This window comes from Brassica oleracea, chromosome C2, assembly GCF_000695525.1.
Source record: "Brassica oleracea var. oleracea cultivar TO1000 chromosome C2, BOL, whole genome shotgun sequence".
In the NCBI taxonomy this organism is placed as follows: domain Eukaryota; kingdom Viridiplantae; phylum Streptophyta; class Magnoliopsida; order Brassicales; family Brassicaceae; genus Brassica; species Brassica oleracea.
This window is the reverse complement of record NC_027749.1, coordinates 397538-417702: the sequence shown is the minus strand read 5'-3', so window position 1 is coordinate 417702 and position 20165 is coordinate 397538. Positions and strand designations below refer to the sequence as shown.

The following is a 20165-nucleotide window of genomic DNA, read 5'->3' as shown; positions in this document are numbered from 1 at the left end:
CTTATATAATTTTTGTAATCATTTGTATTTTGTCATAACAAAAATTTTAAACCATGGATCATAAAATTTGAATGTGAGACTTTTAACAGTTTTAGTAATTTATAGCCGTTTGTAAAAATTCAAAAATATAGCATATACATAAAAATCTAAATTTTTATTATATGGTTATTGTGGTTGTTTAATTTATTTAATAGTTTAAAATTAAACAAATATGATAGAAGATACACTATTTTTTATCAAATCTTTATTATTCAAAATCAATAATTGCCATATATATACTTTAGCCACATTAGGCAATTTCGTAAATTTTATTTAAGGAAATAATAAAGTACATTAATGATGAATTTATTGTTAGTTTAATAAAATGCTTATTATATAATTAGATGGACCAACATATTTTTCTAATGATTCTAAGAATCATTCTAATGATGACATGTGGTTACAAAAAAAAGTTGTAATGCTTCTCAAATAATATATAGGGGATAAACTGATAGATATAATATTTAGTAGAAAATGATTTTAAACATGAAAGTAATAATTAAAGAAAGTAACTATAGTAATATAGTATAATATAGAGTGCCGTTAGAAGCTCGAAATTGGGAAAAGTAGAAAAAGAAATGCTTTGGTGTGGACAAAGACCATATGCTTCGTTCTGTGTACCTCGATAGACATCAACACTTTTTCCTTTTTGGACCACATCATTCTGTTTTGTACCTTTCTATTTTTTTGTCCTTTCAAAAACATGATTGGGCTAAACAACATAGAATTCAAACACACAAAGGTTCAATGTTCAGAGTAATCAGCTGATTTCTAAAACTGAGGTATAACGGTTTTACTTTCGGTTGCAGTGTAATGTTCCATTTAAAACTAGGCCCTAGTTACTAGGGAGTAGAGATGTGACTATGTCAGCGAAGCCCATACTAAGCAAAAGCTAGTACGAACATGACGACTACATATTTTTAACTATATATGGAGCAAGAAGATCAATAACATTTTTTAAAAAAGGTCATGGACCAACTCTAATCAATTTTTTATTTTTTCTTTACCAAAAAAAAAACTCTAAAATCAATATGAGTTTTGATGATGCAATACAATGTTTGGATCTATTCTTTTATGTCAATCTGTGGTTATATAATTTACATATCAAACTCAGTAGACTATACAAGAACTTTGTAGGAGCTGTACACTGTATAAATATACGTATAATGAACTGCGTCAAAACAAAGAGCCTTGACGACTGACTCTGCGGGGCAACCCAAAATTCTGGTACGCTCGGATTTGACCACCGATGGTGGATGTAACGATCACCATTCCCCAAGCCGTTGGTTGATTATGCGATCCATGACTACCACTACCATCAAACCAAGACCAAGAAGATATCCGAGAAGATAACGACATAGATGGTGAATCCCCTGGCTTTAATGTCTCTCCTGTATTGTTGTTCTCTGTTTCGTTCTGCGGAGTATCCGTCATGGGCGCATCCTCTTGATGTTGTTCTGCTTCTCCGTCCACGGTGTTGTCGTTGTTCTTTTTAGGTAACGGTGGGAGGCCGGACTTTTTACCATCTAATTGTGTAGTGGTGGTTGAAGTTTTTTTCGTGTTTTTGTTAGAATGAGTGGGTGGTGGTTCGCCTTTTACGACGCCATGCCAGGGGATTGCCACGGAAACGTCTTTGCATGGGAAGGCTTCGTACGAAGTACACATGGCGATGGTTTTTCTGCCGGTGATTCCTAGTCGTGGCTCTTCGTGTTTCCACACGTAAACCTGCGAGTCCTCGCTTGCGCAGATAATGTGTTTAGCGTCTAGCGTGTACGATGCTGTCATTTGGCTGCATGTGTTTTTGAAACCTGCATGTTTACGGATCAATACAAGATTTTTAATAAAAAAAATTGTTTTTGTCAACGATTTATAAATTTTTTTTTTGGTGAAATTAGATGAAGAAATGAATGAATTGTTTCAATTTACATACCTCTGAATTTTTGAACAAGTTCAGTGCCATCAAGAATCCGAATGCGTGAATCAGCAGAAGTTACAAGCACTTCTGCTGGATTAATCGGTGAAAACTGTTCATACAAAACTCAGTGGTAAGGAACAATCCTTTCTTATAAACATCTTTAGAAAATAAAGAGTGGAACCTGGAAAGCTGTGATCTTCTTAGCTTGAGCTTTCTTTTTGTTTTGTAGATCAATATGGTTTGTTTGCTCCAACTTGCAATCTGATCAATTAAAAGAGATAAAATATTTATGAAGAGTGTAAGGTTAATTAATGAACATAGTTACAAAATGTAATAAGTATTTAGCCAATATATATACCCTCTGCACTGTAAAGCCGACAATTCCCTTTATGTGAGCCTACAAATGCAGCCTACGTATCAAAGAAGCATAGAGATATCAATACCATGTCATCAATTTTCAAGTAAAAGAATGTGACAACTCAAGAGAATTAAGCACCTGACCATCAGGAGTGTAACAAACCGCGGTAACCATTTCATTTAGATCATTCCACTCCACTACTTGACGGTTCGATATGTTCCATATACGGATCTTAGCATCAAGGGAGCCACTTATGAAGTAATCTTCATCCAATGGATTAAAATGTACACAAGTAACTGAAAAACCAAATTGTGCAAGGCATTATTAAGCTCCCAGCATTGTGAGTGTATTAAAATGACATTTCTCATCTTACCATAGTCATTGTGGGCAAACAGTTTTAGGCAGCTTTGAGTTTCAATATCCCATAATCGCACTGTTTTGTCCTTGGAAGATGAAAGCAATAGCTGCATGAGAAGGCTGGGTTAAGTTTATAAGACAGCAATTCATGTTTTCTTGCATAGCAAGAAAGGAACAAAAACTAACATTTGACCTAGACCAGGACAAGTCCAAAACATCATCCAAATGGCCAGTGAAAGAGCACATTGGTTTATCCGACAATGAGAAGACAGTTTCAGGCGCATGGACATAATCTGGTATCTGACTTCCTTTTTTAGCAGATGAACCTTTCCCTTTTTTCTTCTTCTCATTGTGCACTTCTGAATCATCACCTTCCGAAGAAGAAGCAGACATTGAAGGATGAATCGGCGTCAAGCTCCCTTCACTCATCGACATAATCTCGCATTCCTGAACCTCCCACACATGAATAGCACAATCCTCCCCTCCACTAGCCAACAAATGAGTATCTAAACTAAACTTCATAGTCCAGATAGCTCCTTGATGAGCTTGAATCTCTTGGCACAAATGCAACGCACTTAGATCCTTATGAGACTTCCCTGAATGCCTCACCTTCACCCACTGATTCGTCTGGTCGTTCCCCTTCCCGTCAACTACTTTAGGACTGCTTGTGCCACTACCAGTAGAGGAATCCTTCTCCGAAGAAGCCTTGGAGCTCATTGAGTGGGCCACACCCTTTATGTTCTTCAGCAACGCAGCTCCTTTCTTCTTGCTCACTCTCAAGCTCTTCGACACGTACGAATTGAACTTCCTCATATCAACAGCCGAGCTCGCGTTTTCGCGCCGCATGAGGTCCTTGACAACTGATGAGTATCCAACGCTCTTCTCGAACTCGTCCATCGTCAGCTGCTTCCCCGTTTGAATATCGCTGAGACGGTTCCACATCCCGTTCTCGCCGTACTCCTTCACGACGAACTCTTTGCCTGTGTCGAGATTCTTTATCAGGAAGAAGGCGCTGAACTGAGTGTTTGAAATCGCAGAAGAAAGCATCGCGGCCCGTTGGGCTTGAGCTCGCCCGTTTGTTTCCCGCGGCGACGGTGAGGATTGAGCTTGCGTGGAGTGCTGCAGGCAAGTTCTCCCAGCCGCAGACGCGGTTCTGGTGAGACGCGATTTAGACGTTTTCCCTAACATTTCGTCTTTCCTCTTCTTCTCAGCTGAAGACGATTCGATATCGGAATCGGATCTGGACCGTACGATCATAACCGAAGATCGATGAAACTGTTGAACTATCTCCGGAGGAGGCGTTTCCTTATTAACCTCTGTAACGGCTTCTCGAGCCGTTACAGGATTATTGCTCACGCGCTGGATCGAGATGGCTCCGAGCATGCTCCTCTTCGACTCGATCCCCATTCCGTTGAGAAGCTTGCGTCGCCTCTCGGTTATAGATCCCGGCGCCGACATCCAGATATCGTAATCCGGCGACATGTTCGGCTCAGGAGGAGGAGGGCGAGAGAAGGAGATCCGGCAATCGTCGAACTCGCCTTCCTCGTCGGAGGACGACGCTAAATCTACGGGTACGACGGTGGAGATACGGTTGGAGCTCTCGAAGAAGTGGTCGTCGTCGTCTTCAACGTCGCCTAACCCCGCCCAGTTCATCGTCATCGTCTTCTTACGTTCGAGTTTAACGCCGTCTCGATTCGCCATAGCTATACATAGGTTTTGATTATTTTCCAGATTCAAATTTGAATTATTTTTTTCTGTGTCGTGTGATATGTTTTGGAGGGAGAGGAGTGGGAAGGAGATAATCAAGGGATCCCTAACACTATTTATGGGGGATATTCGTAAATATCATGTTCAACTCGCTTAATATACATATATAAGCCCGTTTAAAAGCCCAACTTGTTTAAATCATTCAAGTGGAGCCATGAGACTAGTGAGGTCTTGTAGTCTCTGTTTCTTTTTGTTATTAGAATAGTTTTGGCATTAGGATCAAATTGCTTGTATCGAGTTACCTGTTTAGCTTGAACAATTGGTCTTTTAATAGAGATAATGTGTGTCATACAATACTTTCAACAGCCCGTCTAGCTCAGTTGGTAGAGCGCAAGGCTCTTAACCTTGTGGTCGTGGGTTCGAGCCCCACGGTGGGCGAAATGTTATATTTTAAAAAAAAAAATCTTTTTTTTTCTTCTTGATCCTCCTTCCACTTGAAATTTACAGAACAAATAATACCAATCAGATATTAACTTATATACAACTATGCAAATATAAAATATTCATTTAAATTCTTTTTTTAACTAGTTCCTAACATTCTAAGCATTTTGGTTATCTTTATAGAAAAGCAAAGCACAATCCAATATAAAGAAAAGCAAAACGCAATCATTATAGAATTGGACTTGTCGATACTGCATTATACGTATATGGATGGTCCTCCTAATTTTACCATTACCTTTTTCTATAGATTTGATTCGAATATCACATAGAATGGACAAGGTCCATCATGGGCACACATTTCTTTTGGTAGCCCACCCCAACCTGCCTCATCTTTTTTGTGTACTTTTAATTCGCTTTGTCAAAAGTCATGGAAGCCAAACTTTGGAACACTACTTTCTTTTGCAACATCTTGTCTTAAGAGACTTTTTTAAAGAAAATCAAATCAATCAGTCTATTATCTAAACTAATCCAAGAGTTTTGAAAAACCAACAAATGATAAACTATAAAACCAATCATACAATCCTAAAATGTCAAGTGGCGGGTAGGTCTTGGCACGGATCGGATATCCGGATTTTTGAAGGTATTTATGATTTGCTTCGTATGTCACGGATATCTAATTTTTCGATTTGCTTTGCTTCGAAAAAATACGGATATTCGGAAAAACGGATATCTGGAAAATAAATAGATATTTGCGGATATTTACGAATACTTACGGATATCTCATATGTTTTGATTAATACAAATATTCTTAAAAGTTTGATACAAATTTGTTTTGTTAAATATTTTTTTTGCATGATATATATGATAAAAATTAAAAGAAGTAGTGAATCTACATATTTTGTAAAATTTTTTGAACTTAGTTAACAATTATAATAACACAAAACTTAAGAAAAAAATATAATTATCATAAATGTGTTCTCTTCCTTTTATGTAATACTTTTATATAAGTAATAATGTGAATAGAATTTATCAAATGATATGTTAGAATAATATTTATATAATTTTATACATTAAAAACTTTAAATATAATCAAGATATACATGTATTTATATATTGCCAGATCGGATATCCGCTTTCCAAAATTTTAATATTTGTGATTTGTTTTGATTATTGATTTTTAGTATTTGCTTTGATTCGAAAGTTTCCGGAATTTTCGGATCGAATCGAAACGAATAACGAATCGAATCAAATTTAACGGATAAAATGTCCAGTACTAGTGGTGGGATAGTAGTTTTCAAGTTTGAGGATGTTTTTTTTTAATGTTTCGGCCTTTTTAAAAGAAGCAGAGTTATTTTTTTTAATTGGATTTTATTGTAGATTTGATTCCTTTTTTTCCATCAAATATAGGCAGAGTAATATTTTTGGTGTTGAATGGTGGTAAGAAACTGATTTTCCGTGAGCTAAAAGGGAAATAAATTTTGAATTGATGGTAATTTTAAAAAAGATATTTTGCAATAAATCACACGAACTTTAATGATGGAGTTTGACTTCATTTCATCTTCATTCTCAAATTTTCAATTTTTCTGTTGGAGAAAGAAGGAAAGTATTAAACAGAAATGAATACTGGAACGATTATTTAGGTGATAAGAGTTGACTAAAGTCTTGACAGGTGGAGGGTCCATAGTCTCTCATTTTGCATATAAATATGATGGGATCATGAGCTCCTCGTTATCTCAGTATCTCTCTCAAAAGCCAAATTAACATTTTAGATTTCTTCAAAGTTTCGAAGAGAAGATGTCTTGCTGTGGAGGAAACTGTAGCTGCGGATCTGACTGCAAGTGTGATGGCTGCAAAGGGTAATATCTCCCCACTCTCTCGTCCTTTTTGTAAACCTTTTTCCCGAGAAATATTTGCTTCATGCAGCTGTTTATGAGAGACCTCTTGGTATATTGAATTTGGTGGTTCTTTGATCATCTTGTTGACAAACAATCTTTGTATTTTCGCTTTGCACAGTTGCAAGATGTACCCAGACTTGGGCTTCTCAGGGGAGACTACCACCACCCAGACTCTTGTCCTCGGCGTTGCTCCGTCGATGAACTCTCAGTATGAGGCTTCTGGCGAGACTTTCTTCGCCGAGAATGATGGATGCAAGTGCGGATCTGACTGCAAGTGCGACAACCCTTGCACTTGTAAATGAACAACCCCAATAAACCCAAACTCTTGTTATGTTTGCTAATATGTAATAATGACTTATTTCGCCGGTTGTTTGGCTGGCTATGTGAGTCCTGTTGTTTTTCGTCTTCTTCTGTGTGTGTTTAAGGTTTGGTCATAAGATATTATCTCTGCATGTTGTATCTGTGTGACTATATATGATTCGAAAGTGTTATGGGGTTTGTGATTGAAGTTTCAGTCATATCTTTTTAAGGTTGCTTCATTTTTGCTCAGTACACAATCAAGTTGAAGCCGCTCGTTATAAAGCTTAGATGCAGACACTAATGAGATAACGCTTAACATATAATACCAAGCTCTTGAAAATTTGGAGATTACTCGACCCTTTTTGAACAAATGAAGCTACTGTATCATCGTCAAAGAAAATATTCTTATTTACAAGCATATGATGTCATCTCCACAAATAAAGAAATCAACCAAAACAGAGTCTAATCAAAATAAAATAAAGGAAATCATCAGAAAATCTCTCAAATCTATAGGATGTTAACTGATGATGATTTAAAAGCAACATGTATAATGTACACGGAGAACAATCCCTGAGAAGAGAAGGACAGAAAGAGAACAAAGACCTTTTCTTTAAGTTAAGAAGGCTCCAATTGTGGTTTGGTTGAGAACTTTCGAGCTGTGATCGAGTCCATGAGATCCAACCTGACATCAAAGCAGAACACTGATATTACCATCCATACAAACTTTGGTTCTTCCTATTGATTTACTGATTGGTGAGTCAAAACATCTACTGACCATGTATGTTAATGCAGCATAGCGTTCTTCATTCAGGTATAGTGGTTTCCCTCTGGCCATCTCAATATCCTGGAATAAAAATTAAATCAATCGATAACCTTAGTAATCAAACATCTGAATCAACACGATCACACCTATTAAAATTATCGAAGGCCTACTACCTCTTCTCCAAATGTATCCAAATAAGGAGATGGCCAAGGTGATTGTCTTGCAAATCTTTGTAGCAAAATTGTAGTCCGCTATTGAAAAATGAATAATCAATTTAAAACCCCCCAATAACGACGCAAACACCATACATACACAAGCGATATATTGTCACAAGAGAAGCTATACCCGTATCAGAAGATATACACCAGTACCAGCACCACATGTGACTGCATGAGTCTGACAACCACTTTCTCTGTAAAAGTATGTCGGAAACGTATTTAAATGGTTTCTAAAAAACAATAACTAGGATATTTCGAGAGTAGTGAAAGTGAAGCAAAAACCTGCAACAAGGTCTCCATATAGGAGAACACAATCTTCCACAGAGAAGACATAGTGCAGGTTCTTCGATAACTTTCGTGCAGTTCCTGCAAGGCTTTTTGATATACCTAATAATAACAATAAGAAATCTTTCTTCTTTAGAGAAGTTAAGGGAAATAAATTTGTACAAAACCAGAGAGAGAGAGAGAGAGACGCTGATGCAAACCTTTGCAATAGGTCCTGGTATAAATTGGGTAATTTCATAAGCTGGAAAGTAACTACAGGGGTTATGCAAAGGGGTCCTTTAACTCTGTTAACTCTGTATTCCATCTGGAAATGTCGAAGCCATGTTTGCGATGAAGACCGGAGAAGTTCATCATTGATAACGGTATCAATGGGCGGAATCTTGAACATTTTCTCCAATTCACTCACATGATTCAGCTCAGATTGAGGACTATACATGAAATCCATATAGTCGCTGTTGGAGTCAGATGGCACATCGAACATATGTACCTCTTCATGAAACTTCCCAGGCGCAGTTTTAAGTAACCTCCACAACAACGCACATCTCCTCAAAAAAGGAAGACTATATTTACGGATCGTCTCTTTTATATCACATGATAACTCCATATTATTAGACCTGAAATACTCCCAACCACCTGATTCTCTCAAAGCTATGGAGATGTCGCTAAGCAGATTTTCTTTGAAATCTAACTCACTAGTGTAACACAGGCGACCTGCACAATATGTAATTACAGTCTGCACCAAAAAAAAAAACATGATTAAGAAAAAGTGAGTCTTAAGAAGCAAAACTAGTCTACAATGTGGCATATACCTGAATAACAGAGACACTGTAGAAAATATGCACAATTGATAATAGAGATTCCTCGCATGTGATGAAAGGAGATGGGAGACAAAAGAGAGCCCACATCAGTGATGAAAATGGGTCATGGGCAAGAACTGGATCAGATGCTCGACTCCATAGCAGGTTTATATTCTTCCACGAACCTGCTGCGCCTGAAAATTCTCAGATTTATCAAGAAACATCATCTACAATTTGGAAAATTGTAGAGAGACTAAAACTAATCCCAACTTATGTCAGTTTAAAGTAGACAGACAATGCCATATAACTGATTCTCTCTCTATCAGAATTGGAAACAAAGTACCTTCACTTCCAAATATGCTGCTTGAAGAAGTACTTGAGATTCCAGAGCATATAGACTCCGCAAGATGCTTCATACCCACAAATCTCTGACGAACATGTAAAGCATTCTTTGTCCGGGTGCTCTGTACCACTCGTAATAAGAGTGACAAAGCAATTCCCTTAGAGGTTTTAAACTCTTCATACAAGGAGTCAATACCATAGACAGGAAGCATTGTATTCTTCGCACAACGAGTCACAATTTCCATTGAAATTAGAGAGTACTTAAGGGTGTCCCACATGATGATCGATTGTGGTAGCCAAGAACTTCCTGGAGGTTTTTCCTGTCGCTTAGAAAAATAGAAATTCCAGAGCTTGTTGGAGACAGATTGAAGATCTTTTCTTCTTGGCTCATCTCCCTGCAGAGATACTGCTTTAAGACTATCACCATCTTCGATCACGTTAGCAGCAGACTGTAGTAGACACAACGCTTCAGATAGCCAAAAAGAAGGTATATGTTCATCTAATCTACCTAACTTAGCATGCAAACTTTCTTGTAGCTTTGATACAGAACACAAGTCTCCAGGACATGCAGGCAACACAGAATTAGCTAGTCGGCGGCATGCAGGACAGAGAAATTCTCCCTGAAAGAAGAAACAGTGATGAAGCTTCAGAAGGAGCACATTAAAACCCCATAAAATATATCTAAACTGGTCATATAAATACCTGTACAAGATCCACTATATGTGCACCTTCAAAAACATTTCTTCTGTCAGACCTACACCATCCAAACAAAGAAAAAGAGATTTTAAATGCAATGTTAACATCACAAATGTGAATCAAGCAAGCAACAGGTGGGACGGAGATATCGACATGAATGAAAAAGGGTTCACCATGTCTCACCTTTCTTTTAACGAGTTTAAATATCGTTCAAGACAGCTTTGATGCACAGCATGTCCACATGATGAAAGATAAACCCCATCACAGTCGGCAGGGTGAAACCCATCTGCACTGACATCCAGATATCTGGAGGTTTGTTTTGATCGAATATCTTGAAACCTATGCAAAGTAGATAGACCACCAACGGAACTCCTCACCGAACTACTTTCAGAATCAGGCTGTCGATGATTTACATGTGTAAGGCTTTGATTTATCATGTTTTCAGTTTTTTTGCGAACAGTTTGATACATAGCTGTCTCCAATGACTCCAAGTTAGATTCATCTTTTCCCCTCCCATCGCTAGACCTCTTCTCCTTCTGACCATTCCCTAAAAGCCGGGCTGTTAAAGCCTCAAGCACAGAATCTGTAGCAGACTCGGAGGTTGCATCATCTGACAGCTGCAGCACATGAGGAATCATTCTTAAACTGTCTGAGGAAACATTTATTCTCTGGAGATCGGGAGCTTCATCCATGGGTATCTTCTTTTCAGATTGTGGACATTGATCCAAAGATGGAGGGCCTCTATTCACAAAACTCAAAAGTTTAGATTTCTGCAGGTAGGAAAAGAAATTATTAAGGATACAAAACAAAACTTCCTCGGAGTATACGTTTATTTAACATTAAAAATCACAAATAATAGCATCATCCACGCTACTAACCTGGAGAAAAATCAAGAAAGAAACCGGGTCTTTGGAATCTGGGTCATGGCAGAAGGAGCAAACTTCACGAATAGCAATTTCTGAATCCTGTTCCACTACGGAATCACTTGTTTCAGTTTCAGATCTTAGATCATCATCATCCATGCTGGAACTCAAGGTAGACAAGAATTTTGATTGTTCAGCTTTCATTTTTGCCTGCATCCAAGTTAGAATACCCATAACTAGTTTATCCTGGATCTTATCAATTATTACTGTAGATAATAAGTTAAATAATGAACATTTAAACGATCTAGACTGTCTTATACCAAAAAAATAAAAATATATTACTACATGCAGGCTTCCAGTTAATAAACATCCGGAGACAGAGTTGAAACTTAAAAATCTTACCAGAATAGCAGCCTGCCTCTCTCTAGCTTTAGCCTTGCGTGTGTCATCAGAAGCAGAGCCTGATATGGCTTTGTCAAAGCCAGAGTGACCGACCACCTCCGGGGCAAGACTTTGCAATAGGTTCATACAAACAGAATCAATTTCACTGAACTTCTTCAGCAAGTTTCCAATCCAGGATGAAATATTACAACTGCCAGCCTCTGGAAATTGATGGAGACCATCGCCTTCACGGGTCCTCATTAATGAAACAAGAAGAGACAACAAACTTTCTTTTCCAGTCCCTTGATTTAGACCAATTATTTCTAGACCAGCTAATTCGAGAATCGGAATAGAATCTTCTACGCAACAAGCCTGAATATTAGATCCCCTTTGCTGAGTGCAAATATCCAATGATAACGAGAGTAAGTGCAATGCACTTATGAGAACGCCATCTTGAGCGCGTGATTTAACAGATGTACCACTCTGTAGTGCGTAGTATAAAGTTGAGCAAATGATCTGAAATGTGGCTTTGCAAGTGCCGATTCTAGAAAGTCCCTTTAGCGGCGGATAGATCATTCTCCACCTAGGAAGCTGAGTGGTCACCGCAGACACTCCACAATAGCGTGAAAATCTTTCTTCTGCAGATTGCAACTCTCTCGAATGCCAACGAGGGTGGTAGAGATCCAATTCCTTCCAACAAGATGACCGTAGTGAATACTTTCCCTGCCAAAGAACTAACGTCACGTGAGTTTTACATTGCGTGTCAACTTAAGGGTGAGGCCAGTATATGGATTTGAATCAATGCCTGGTTCATGCCGGATGGATTACAATATACTGAAACGTTGTCTAAGACCTCCTGGAGCTCATCCGACTTGGACAGTTCACGGGGTAAAGATTTGACCAATTGACTATGAGTGAAATCTCCAGTGGCTAACTTGAATATGATCTCTCTTCTCAAACTTTCAGCAGTAGAAAGACCACAAAATCGCCTTTCTTGCAGGATCTGTATCAGAAGAGCAAGCATTTCCTGGACCAAAACTGCTTCATACCTGAAAAGAATTTTATGATCAGAATAAATGTCAAAATCAGGCAAGAAAGACTAATAACAATAAACTTTTTAGATACAAGAGGGTCGTTTTAACTAACCATCTAGCATTGTGTTCAAAAAAAAAAAAAACTGACCATCTAGCAATATATAAATACGAAACAGAGAAGACTTACAGAGTAATACAATTAATTAAAGACGATATACTTCAATAATTAGAGACAATATGCTTCTGTTAAATGGAGAGAATCATACTGTACGAGATAACTTGACAGATTGATGTAGCAGAACTTTTAAACCATGTACTGAGAACGATTAGCAGTAGGAGGACAATAGCTACATACTCATTTGTCATATTGGGGTTTAGTGAAAGATAGCTCTTGAGCCCAAATCGGTCGAGAAGCTTATTAACATAAGAATCTGCGGGAGCCAACGCACCACAACACTGCAGCAGAAATAGATCAAGCTCAAGTCCCTGTTCTGACCTGTAAATGGAAACAACTAAAATGAAAAACATGCGAGTGAATGATGAACTACAGCGCTTCATGATAACAATAGTATTCTTTCACATACCAACGAACTGACCGATACCACTCGCAAGTTACTAACGCAGAATCCGCATTCTTCTTCCACATTCCAGCAATAACTTGGGCACAGAATACCCTAATGCGGAGCACATGCTCCATAACAAGTGCAGAAAATCCATAAGGATGGAAATCTCCTATCACGTAGCTGAAGAAGTCAGCCTGTGGGATCTCATGACTAACATTAACTCCATGGTGCAATGCCGATTCTCCATAACACCTCTCTAATGCTTTTTGTAAGAGCAAAGATAGTAACCGGTGTAACGGCAGATGAACTGATATGGGCTGAGAGCTCACATCGTATTGGATGTCCGGCCAATCACACAGACCAAGTATATGTACTCCGGATGCATTCGGATAGGAAGAGTTGCAAGATACTCTCCTAGAGTAAGCCTTCACATCTGTCTGAACCTCCCCATTCGACCCATCAACATTATCCAAGGTAAGATTTGTTTGTATATCGCCGCATAGAGGTGATAAGCCAGTACTCGGATCTCTGCTAGAACTGGCAAGACTACTGGATACACTTCTTCCAATTTCAACCTTTGAAAAATTTCTCTTTGGCCATGACATCGTGCTGCCAGAGACGTTTCTGCAAAGAAATTTTGATATACCTTCATCATCTTCTAAGCATGTCTCCAGAACTTTCAAACACTCGCGTATCAACCATATGGCAGAAGAAGGAAGCCGCGCACGGAAAGGGTCAATTTTGTTGACTTCAGAGGCTATCGAGCTATCAGAGGAGCTGCTGCTTACCATTGCAGTACATACCGAATCTTCATGAGACAATCTCCCAACTTTTGCATACCTTTTTCCATCTCCATCACACTTGTCAAGTCCTGCCTTGGTGGTTCCCTCATTTTCTATTTCTTCATCATTGGCAGCAGAATATGTACCAGTAACCAACAGAGAGTGAATAACAGCTATTGAATGACCCAAAACAAAGAATAAATGCATATACTCATTTTCGTCTTCAATATGGATTCCAGTCTCTCTTTTTATACGATTCATTCCTTGAGTAAAGGTCATGAGTATCAACCATGATCTTGATAAATCCCGATGTTCATGTGTTGCATACTTCGAAACTACAGCATGGCTCGTAACAAATTTCAAGTCTGCCATGACACGGTCGCTTATCTCAGACATCCGTTCCCACTTCGTAGCCTACAAAAGAAAACCGTCAAATACATCTCGCTGCCAACACAATCAACCGGAAAAAAAAAACTCATCATCATTAAAGTAACATAACACAATAGTGAACTACTATACCAATCAAATGAGAAAGGAAGCTATGTGTTTACCTGTAGCACACCATCCTCTCCAGAACAAGAAACAAAGATATCATTGAGGCATCCCAAAAGCATAGCCAGAAAATTCATTTCCTTCACCAGAAATGGTGTTAGAGTTGGCACCGTGAGGATTTGCACAGAAAATGTAGACAGCAGTGGAAATTTCTTGAATGCATTATCAGAACCCTGCCTAACCGCTTCACTTATCACAACCGGATAGTAACTCGCAAATGCTTTCGCAAATTCCGACTTAAAGACTGGATCTGCTATCAATTTGAGGAACAAGTCATGTAGCTTCCTGGTTACATCTTGGTCCAAGAACCTCTCAGCCTTCACGAGATAATTCAGCAGACCACCTGAAGAGATAATCCTTCTAGCAACGAAACTCAGCAGACTCTCAGTAGACTGACTAAATTCCAGAAGCATTTCAACAACCGCAAATGTCAACTCGTTTGACATCTTCTGGAGTACTACTACAAGAGCATCTTTCTGAACAATACTCTCCGCAGATGAGAGCTTGCCACTCCAACAAGCAAAAAGCGCATCAAGCACAGGCCCAACCGAGTTCGCTAGATTCTCAGGGAGGGGCTGGATCTGTTCAGAACCTTTATGCTTGGAACAGAAACCCTCCCGTTTCCACGCCGTCTCGTCCCCACAATCACAGCAACCACCGCCAGTGTAAATAACCGAATAATCGTGGAGCTTGTGATCCCCATTCTCGAAACAAGGCACGCAGATTGCACAAGTCGGATCGTTCTCGCACGTCCTGCACTTATACGCTATATCATTGTGTCCCCATACGGAGCCGCAAACACCTCGCTGATCAACGTTCAACTCAGCGAGATTACTCAAGGAAACACCAGGATCGTCCTCGAACATCAACCACTGCAGCCAATTCATAGTCTCACTGAACCTCTTCTTCATGGTGGCACTCACCGCAGACTTCCGAGACCGTTCCCTCGTTTCCTTCAATTCGGATCTAACTTCCTCATCGGTAGGTAAGAGAGCAGAGACGATCTCCGAGATTTTGGAAGGGTTAGCTCTAACGAACTCCACTAGGCCTTGTTTGGAGCAGCGTTCTTTAGGTACGCCAACGAAGGCAAGCCTCTACAAGAAACAATCTCACGATTACTATTAAAACAAAGCAACGGCAAACTCTATATGAATCTAAAACGATACCTCGAGGAGGGAATCGTGTGAGCTGGGGAGAAATGAACCGAAGAGAGGCGAGTCGGTCTCCATCTCTCCGATCAACGAGCGGCGGAGATACAGCACCACCACGGACACGACGCTGCAGAGACACCTGCTTAACCCTAGCACGGAGCTGCGGCGACTCTCCAGAGCTTGGTTCCTCCGCCGAGGTAAAAACGTCGGAAGACGATGAGAGACTCGGATAGAAGTAGGGAGTGATCCTCTTCCTCTTCTCGCAAAGTCTGAATCGGTCGAGGTAACTGCAAAATTCAAAACGATTATACAAATCATCAAAATCAAATTCTATTCATAACTAAAGAAGAAGAAGAAGAAATATACCTTCCGATCGAAAGATTATCCGATTTGACGCAAAGCAACAATTCGAGAGAGGGAGAGTTTGTTAGTTGATTAAGCGAGACGTGGCGGTTTGCGAAGCTCGGCGAGTCTCTTTCTTTTACAAATTAGAGATAGGATTAGAAGAAAAAGTCTCGGGAGCTGTTTGGGACTTTGATGATTTTCTCATCTAATGATTGGAATATTAATGTTGCTTCTTTCTTTTTTTGTTTAGTTGTTGAAATTTTCAAAAAAAGGAAAATATATTACTATCAAGTTGAAATTTTCAATTACTATAATTGTTCTCTTTATCAGTTCACTAGCTCCACAGAGTCTTTAAAAATGTTGGAGTATATCTTAAATTGACTTTTTTTTTGGAAAATGGTTATTACATTTACAAGTATTTAGCACTAGTAAAATGGATTTGGCTCAGTGATTATGTACTGAAAAAATAATTTTTAGATGAAATTGTTGCATTAAATTGCCATCTCATTATGTATTACTTCCTCTTTATCGTATTAAGTGTCATTTTAACTTTAAAATTTTGTTTTTAATATAAGTATCGTTTTACATTTTCAAAACAAATATTAAATGTTTTTTCAGTTTTTACTCTTATTTTTAGCTAATTAATTAATAAAATCAAACAAAATCATGTATTAAATAGGGATAAAAGAAAAAAATTAATCTTTTTTTTTTTAATTCGTGTGAAGTAATCTTAAACGGAGAGAAGTAGTAAACTTTCCAATCATAAATACAACATTTTTTTATCATACAACATTTGTTACATAATTCCTAAAGAAATCAATATTTATCATTAACTATATACTATAATAGGATACTGGCCCATGGACCAAAGGAAAGTCTATAAATAGTTAGCGAGTCCACACAAAGCCTAGAGCACATAACGATTTAAGGTTTTTGATATATTGGGCTGAGCCGATTGCTATCTTAGCATACTCTTCTTTATTCACATTATTACTGGAAAAAAACAATGTTCATGTCTTTTAAATAGTGGTATTCCATTTCATATATCTTTTGTTTAATACTGGTTAAAAGTTCTAAAAGTTAACATCCTTTTTTTCTACTGAGCAAGAGATTTCAAAAGCTAGCAATATGCAACCATATACACATGAACAATGTATCAATTTTTTGTTTGTTAAATAATTTATTTTAAACCGAAAGTCATAATAATTTTTCAACTAATAATTATTTATCGTACATATATCCTTTTTAGTGTAAATTTTAAATTATGATATCAAGCTTCTCTTTTTGACATATGCATCGTTTATGCTTCTTATAGATGGTTATTTGCTGACAGAAAAAAAAAGGATGGTTATTTTTGTCTAATCATATAAGGTAAGATTTTTTTGTCTGGCACTTGTGTGTGGAGTGTGGTAGACTCCAAAGAGGGTTATGGAAAAAGTCAATAAGTCAACGATGAACAGAGAAGGATGAGGAAGAAAACAAAGTCCCAACAGAAAGAGAGAGAGAGACATGAAAGAACTAAAAAGAACTCATATTGCACATTTCTATTTCGTTTCAATTAAAATAAATATTTATCACAAAAGACTTTTCCTGTTAGGAGACAAAGAAAAAGTTTGGAATTTCATCATTAGCCAGCCAGCTCTATAGTTTTCTTTCTTCTATGGTGGGAACCTTCGTTTCTCTTTCTCCTTTGGAGTTTTCTTGAGCCTTATTAGTGTTTGCTCCATTTCATACGTCTTCTTCTGGGTTTGTGTTTACACACATAAAACTCTGATCTGTCTTTCTCTTTTTTTTTTGCTCTTAATCCAAGAGTATAGATAGAGCTTGAGTGAGTCATTGGTGTTTAAATGGGAGCTTGTTTCAGCAATCAGATCAGAACAGATATTGCTTCCAGCACATGTGAGCCTTCTTTGCCCAATTTCTTGCCTTTTTAGTATTAAATTTTAATGATTTGTGGTTCTTACACACTTGCTTTGTCCTGAATTAGAAAGGTTTTTATTGTTCAGACAGAGTAGAAGTCCATTTATTTCCATTATTAGTAATTAAGTGTTGGAATCTCTGGAAAGTACACTGTCGGTCGGCTGAGTATAATTAACTGTTAGCTTCAAGCTGTTTCTGTCATTATGTTGATTTAGTTCTTGCCAGATTTGGTGAACCTTAAAAGGCCGCCACAGAATCAGATTCATAAACCATTTCTTGTGTGTGAACTGTTCTGAGAGAAGATTTTTTGTAGGGCTGAGTTCGAAATTCTTGAGTAGGGATGGGAGCAAGGGCTCGTCGACTACTTCCTTCTCTCATATGCCTCGAACTGAAGGAGAGATATTGCAAAATGCTAACCTGAAGAACTTTAGCCTCAGTGAACTCAAGTCAGCAACGAGGAACTTCAGGCCTGATAGTATGGTTGGTGAAGGTGGTTTTGGTCGCGTTTTCAAAGGATGGATCGATGAGACTTCCTTGGCTCCTTCCAAACCGGGGAACGGAATCGTCATTGCGGTGAAAAGACTTAACCAAGAAGGCCTTCAAGGTCATCGAGAATGGCTGGTTAGTTAGTCACATCTCTTTTTTTGGCTAGTCTATTTCAAGAACCGAGTGCTTGAACCTTTTTTTTTTCTTTTCATTATGGAAAAAACAGGCGGAGATCAATTATTTAGGTCAGCTGGATCATCCTAACCTTGTGAAATTGATTGGATACTGCTTGGATGAAGAGCAGAGGCTACTTGTATACGAGTTCATGCCTCGTGGTAGTCTTGAGAATCACTTATTCAGAAGTAAGTTCACATAACTTTAAAGAGAACAAAGCTCATGAGAAATATATATTCACATAATATATTTTTCTGATTTCTCAAAAACAGAAGGAACATTCTTTCAGCCACTTTCGTGGAGCACAAGGGTTCGAATGGCTCTTGGTGCAGCTAGAGGACTCGCTTTTCTTCACAATGCTCAACCGCAAGTTATATACCGAGACTTCAAAGCATCCAACATCTTGCTAGATTCAGTAAGATATACATGATTGATTGATACTTTGTGTAGCTTTGGTTTTATATTATAATGTTTCTGTGTATATATACAGAACTACAACGCAAAGCTTTCAGACTTCGGGTTGGCTAGAGATGGTCCAATGGGTGACATTAGCCATGTAACTACCAGAGTCGTGGGAACTCAAGGATACGCTGCTCCAGAGTATTTAGCTACTGGTATGTTTGTATTTATTTATTTATTTTGACCACACAGGTATGTTTGTATACATGTGCTTTTTCTATTGCTTTTTATGATCAATGCAACAAAAAAAAACTGATGTTCTTGTTAAATTTTGAAAGGTCATTTATCGGCAAAGAGCGATGTGTACAGCTTCGGGGTTGTGTTACTGGAGTTGTTATCAGGAAGACGAGCCATAGACAAGAACCAACCAGTAGGAGAACATAATCTAGTGGAATGGGCAAGACCTTACTTAACAAACAAAAGAAGGCTTCTCCGAGTGATGGATCCTCGTCTCCAAGGTCAATACTCGCTTACCCAGGCTTTAAAAATTGCAGGTCTTGCACTCGACTGCATAACTATAGATTACAAGGTTAGACCGAACATGAATGAAATCGTCAAGACACTTGAAGAACTTCATGTCCCAAAGGAAACACCAAAAGAGCAGCAGAGTCTTCAACCCAGCAGTGACAACAACAACAAATCTCCACAAGCTGTGAATTATCCTAGGCCTTCAATTATGTAACAATCCACAAGATGTGATTTCAACGAGGATTTAGATTACAGATTTACAGATTACAAGATTAGTGCTGACAATATTAATAGTATGTTCATTCAACTATCAACTATTATATATGTATGTTTGGTTAATATACTACTAGTGTTGACAAGAATATTAATATGTTGGTTACTATATTACTTACCTATCAAAGATTATATGCATGTTTGGTTACTATTTTACTCAACTATCAAGATTATATTTATGTTTAGTCAACTAATCCATTATTGAAGATTCATTAACGGCTGTAGTTATAGGCTTTATTAGTTTTTAGCCCTGTTCGGGAACGCGCTAGGCGCTAGTTGGGCCTAGCGAGTAAAGAGAAAATCGGAGATTAATCAGAAATTATGCGGGGCAGAATTTTTAGACTGTTTACTATGTTATAAAACATGTTAATCTTTAATTATGTATAACATTAATACATTTTCATGTTTAAAATTGTATAAAGCACACAAATAGAATATATAAACTTAATATAGTGTAATTTTCATTAAAATTATGAATATAAATGATATTTATAAAATTTTAGATCAAATAAATAAATAAAAATATTATTAAAAAAAAAATAGATTAGGCGGCCGCCTAGGCGGTTAGGCGGCTGCCTAAGCGGCTATGCGGTCATTTAGG

At 38.0% G+C, this 20165-nt stretch overlaps 4 protein-coding genes and 1 non-coding gene across 7 annotated transcripts; 3 read left to right on the top strand and 2 right to left on the bottom strand.

Moving 5' to 3' along the window:
- Positions 1-1183: 1183 nt before the first annotated feature.
- Positions 1184-4481, bottom strand: LOC106325631 (WD repeat-containing protein 44). Its single transcript, XM_013763676.1, has 7 exons — positions 2856-4481; positions 2686-2776; positions 2451-2608; positions 2313-2364; positions 2136-2215; positions 1970-2063; positions 1184-1847 (listed from the first exon to the last, which is right to left on the bottom strand). The coding sequence occupies exons 1-7, from the start codon at positions 4368-4370 to the stop codon at positions 1216-1218; spliced, it is 2622 nt and encodes an 873-aa protein (XP_013619130.1). The 5' UTR covers positions 4371-4481; the 3' UTR covers positions 1184-1215.
- Positions 4482-4741: 260 nt separating this feature from the next.
- Positions 4742-4814, top strand: TRNAK-CUU. Its single transcript has one exon. It is a non-coding gene; the product is annotated as a tRNA-Lys (tRNA).
- Positions 4815-6438: 1624 nt separating this feature from the next.
- On the top strand, positions 6439-7251 carry LOC106326702 (metallothionein-like protein type 2, MT2-4/MT2-25). Its single transcript, XM_013764618.1, has 2 exons — positions 6439-6673; positions 6831-7251. The coding sequence occupies exons 1-2, from the start codon at positions 6612-6614 to the stop codon at positions 7012-7014; spliced, it is 246 nt and encodes an 81-aa protein (XP_013620072.1). The 5' UTR covers positions 6439-6611; the 3' UTR covers positions 7015-7251.
- A 120-nt stretch (positions 7252-7371) lies between these two features.
- On the bottom strand, positions 7372-16003 carry LOC106326701 (E3 ubiquitin-protein ligase PRT6-like). Of its 2 annotated transcripts, none has more exons than XM_013764616.1 (18): positions 15806-16003; positions 15455-15726; positions 14288-15382; positions 12976-14150; positions 12747-12887; positions 12163-12406; positions 11379-12080; positions 10992-11186; positions 10297-10883; positions 10120-10171; positions 9419-10037; positions 9088-9269; positions 8479-9011; positions 8276-8380; positions 8121-8187; positions 7949-8026; positions 7788-7856; positions 7372-7694 (listed from the first exon to the last, which is right to left on the bottom strand). In XM_013764616.1, the coding sequence occupies exons 2-18, from the start codon at positions 15515-15517 to the stop codon at positions 7623-7625; spliced, it is 5979 nt and encodes a 1992-aa protein (XP_013620070.1). In that variant the 5' UTR covers positions 15518-15726; positions 15806-16003; the 3' UTR covers positions 7372-7622. The 2 variants fall into 2 exon arrangements, with proteins under 2 accessions (XP_013620070.1, XP_013620071.1); XM_013764617.1 differs by having other exon boundaries at positions 9088-9260.
- A 1350-nt stretch (positions 16004-17353) lies between these two features.
- On the top strand, positions 17354-19725 carry LOC106326759 (probable serine/threonine-protein kinase NAK). 2 transcript variants are annotated; one of them, XM_013764679.1, is made up of 7 exons: positions 17354-17447; positions 17602-17683; positions 18018-18325; positions 18417-18552; positions 18637-18779; positions 18855-18978; positions 19102-19725. In XM_013764679.1, the coding sequence occupies exons 2-7, from the start codon at positions 17632-17634 to the stop codon at positions 19503-19505; spliced, it is 1167 nt and encodes a 388-aa protein (XP_013620133.1). In that variant the 5' UTR covers positions 17354-17447; positions 17602-17631; the 3' UTR covers positions 19506-19725. The 2 variants fall into 2 exon arrangements, with proteins under 2 accessions (XP_013620133.1, XP_013620132.1); XM_013764678.1 differs by lacking the exon at positions 17354-17447 and having other exon boundaries at positions 17448-17683.
- The last annotated feature ends 440 nt before the right edge of the window (positions 19726-20165 follow it).

Excerpts from the sequence above, each read along its gene's own strand:
- LOC106325631 (XM_013763676.1), bottom strand. The coding sequence starts at position 4,370 with ATGGCGAATCGAGACGGCGTTAAACTCGAACGTAAGAAGACGATGACG. Across the intron at positions 2,216-2,312 it reads TCGGCTTTACAGTGCAGAGG|ATTGCAAGTTGGAGCAAACA; the intron begins GTATATATATTG and ends TTAATTGATCAG. Across the intron at positions 1,848-1,969 it reads ACTTGTTCAAAAATTCAGAG|GTTTCAAAAACACATGCAGC; the intron begins GTATGTAAATTG and ends GTAAACATGCAG.
- LOC106326702 (XM_013764618.1), top strand. The coding sequence starts at position 6,612 with ATGTCTTGCTGTGGAGGAAACTGTAGCTGCGGATCTGACTGCAAGTGT. Across the intron at positions 6,674-6,830 it reads AAGTGTGATGGCTGCAAAGG|TTGCAAGATGTACCCAGACT; the intron begins GTAATATCTCCC and ends CGCTTTGCACAG.
- LOC106326701 (XM_013764616.1), bottom strand. The coding sequence starts at position 15,517 with ATGGAGACCGACTCGCCTCTCTTCGGTTCATTTCTCCCCAGCTCACAC. Across the intron at positions 9,012-9,087 it reads ACAGTGTCTCTGTTATTCAG|ACTGTAATTACATATTGTGC; the intron begins GTATATGCCACA and ends TTTTTGGTGCAG. Across the intron at positions 8,027-8,120 it reads GTGTATATCTTCTGATACGG|CGGACTACAATTTTGCTACA; the intron begins GTATAGCTTCTC and ends ATTTTTCAATAG.
- LOC106326759 (XM_013764679.1), top strand. The coding sequence starts at position 17,632 with ATGGGAGCTTGTTTCAGCAATCAGATCAGAACAGATATTGCTTCCAGC. Across the intron at positions 18,326-18,416 it reads AAGGTCATCGAGAATGGCTG|GCGGAGATCAATTATTTAGG; the intron begins GTTAGTTAGTCA and ends TGGAAAAAACAG. Across the intron at positions 18,979-19,101 it reads TCCAGAGTATTTAGCTACTG|GTCATTTATCGGCAAAGAGC; the intron begins GTATGTTTGTAT and ends AAATTTTGAAAG.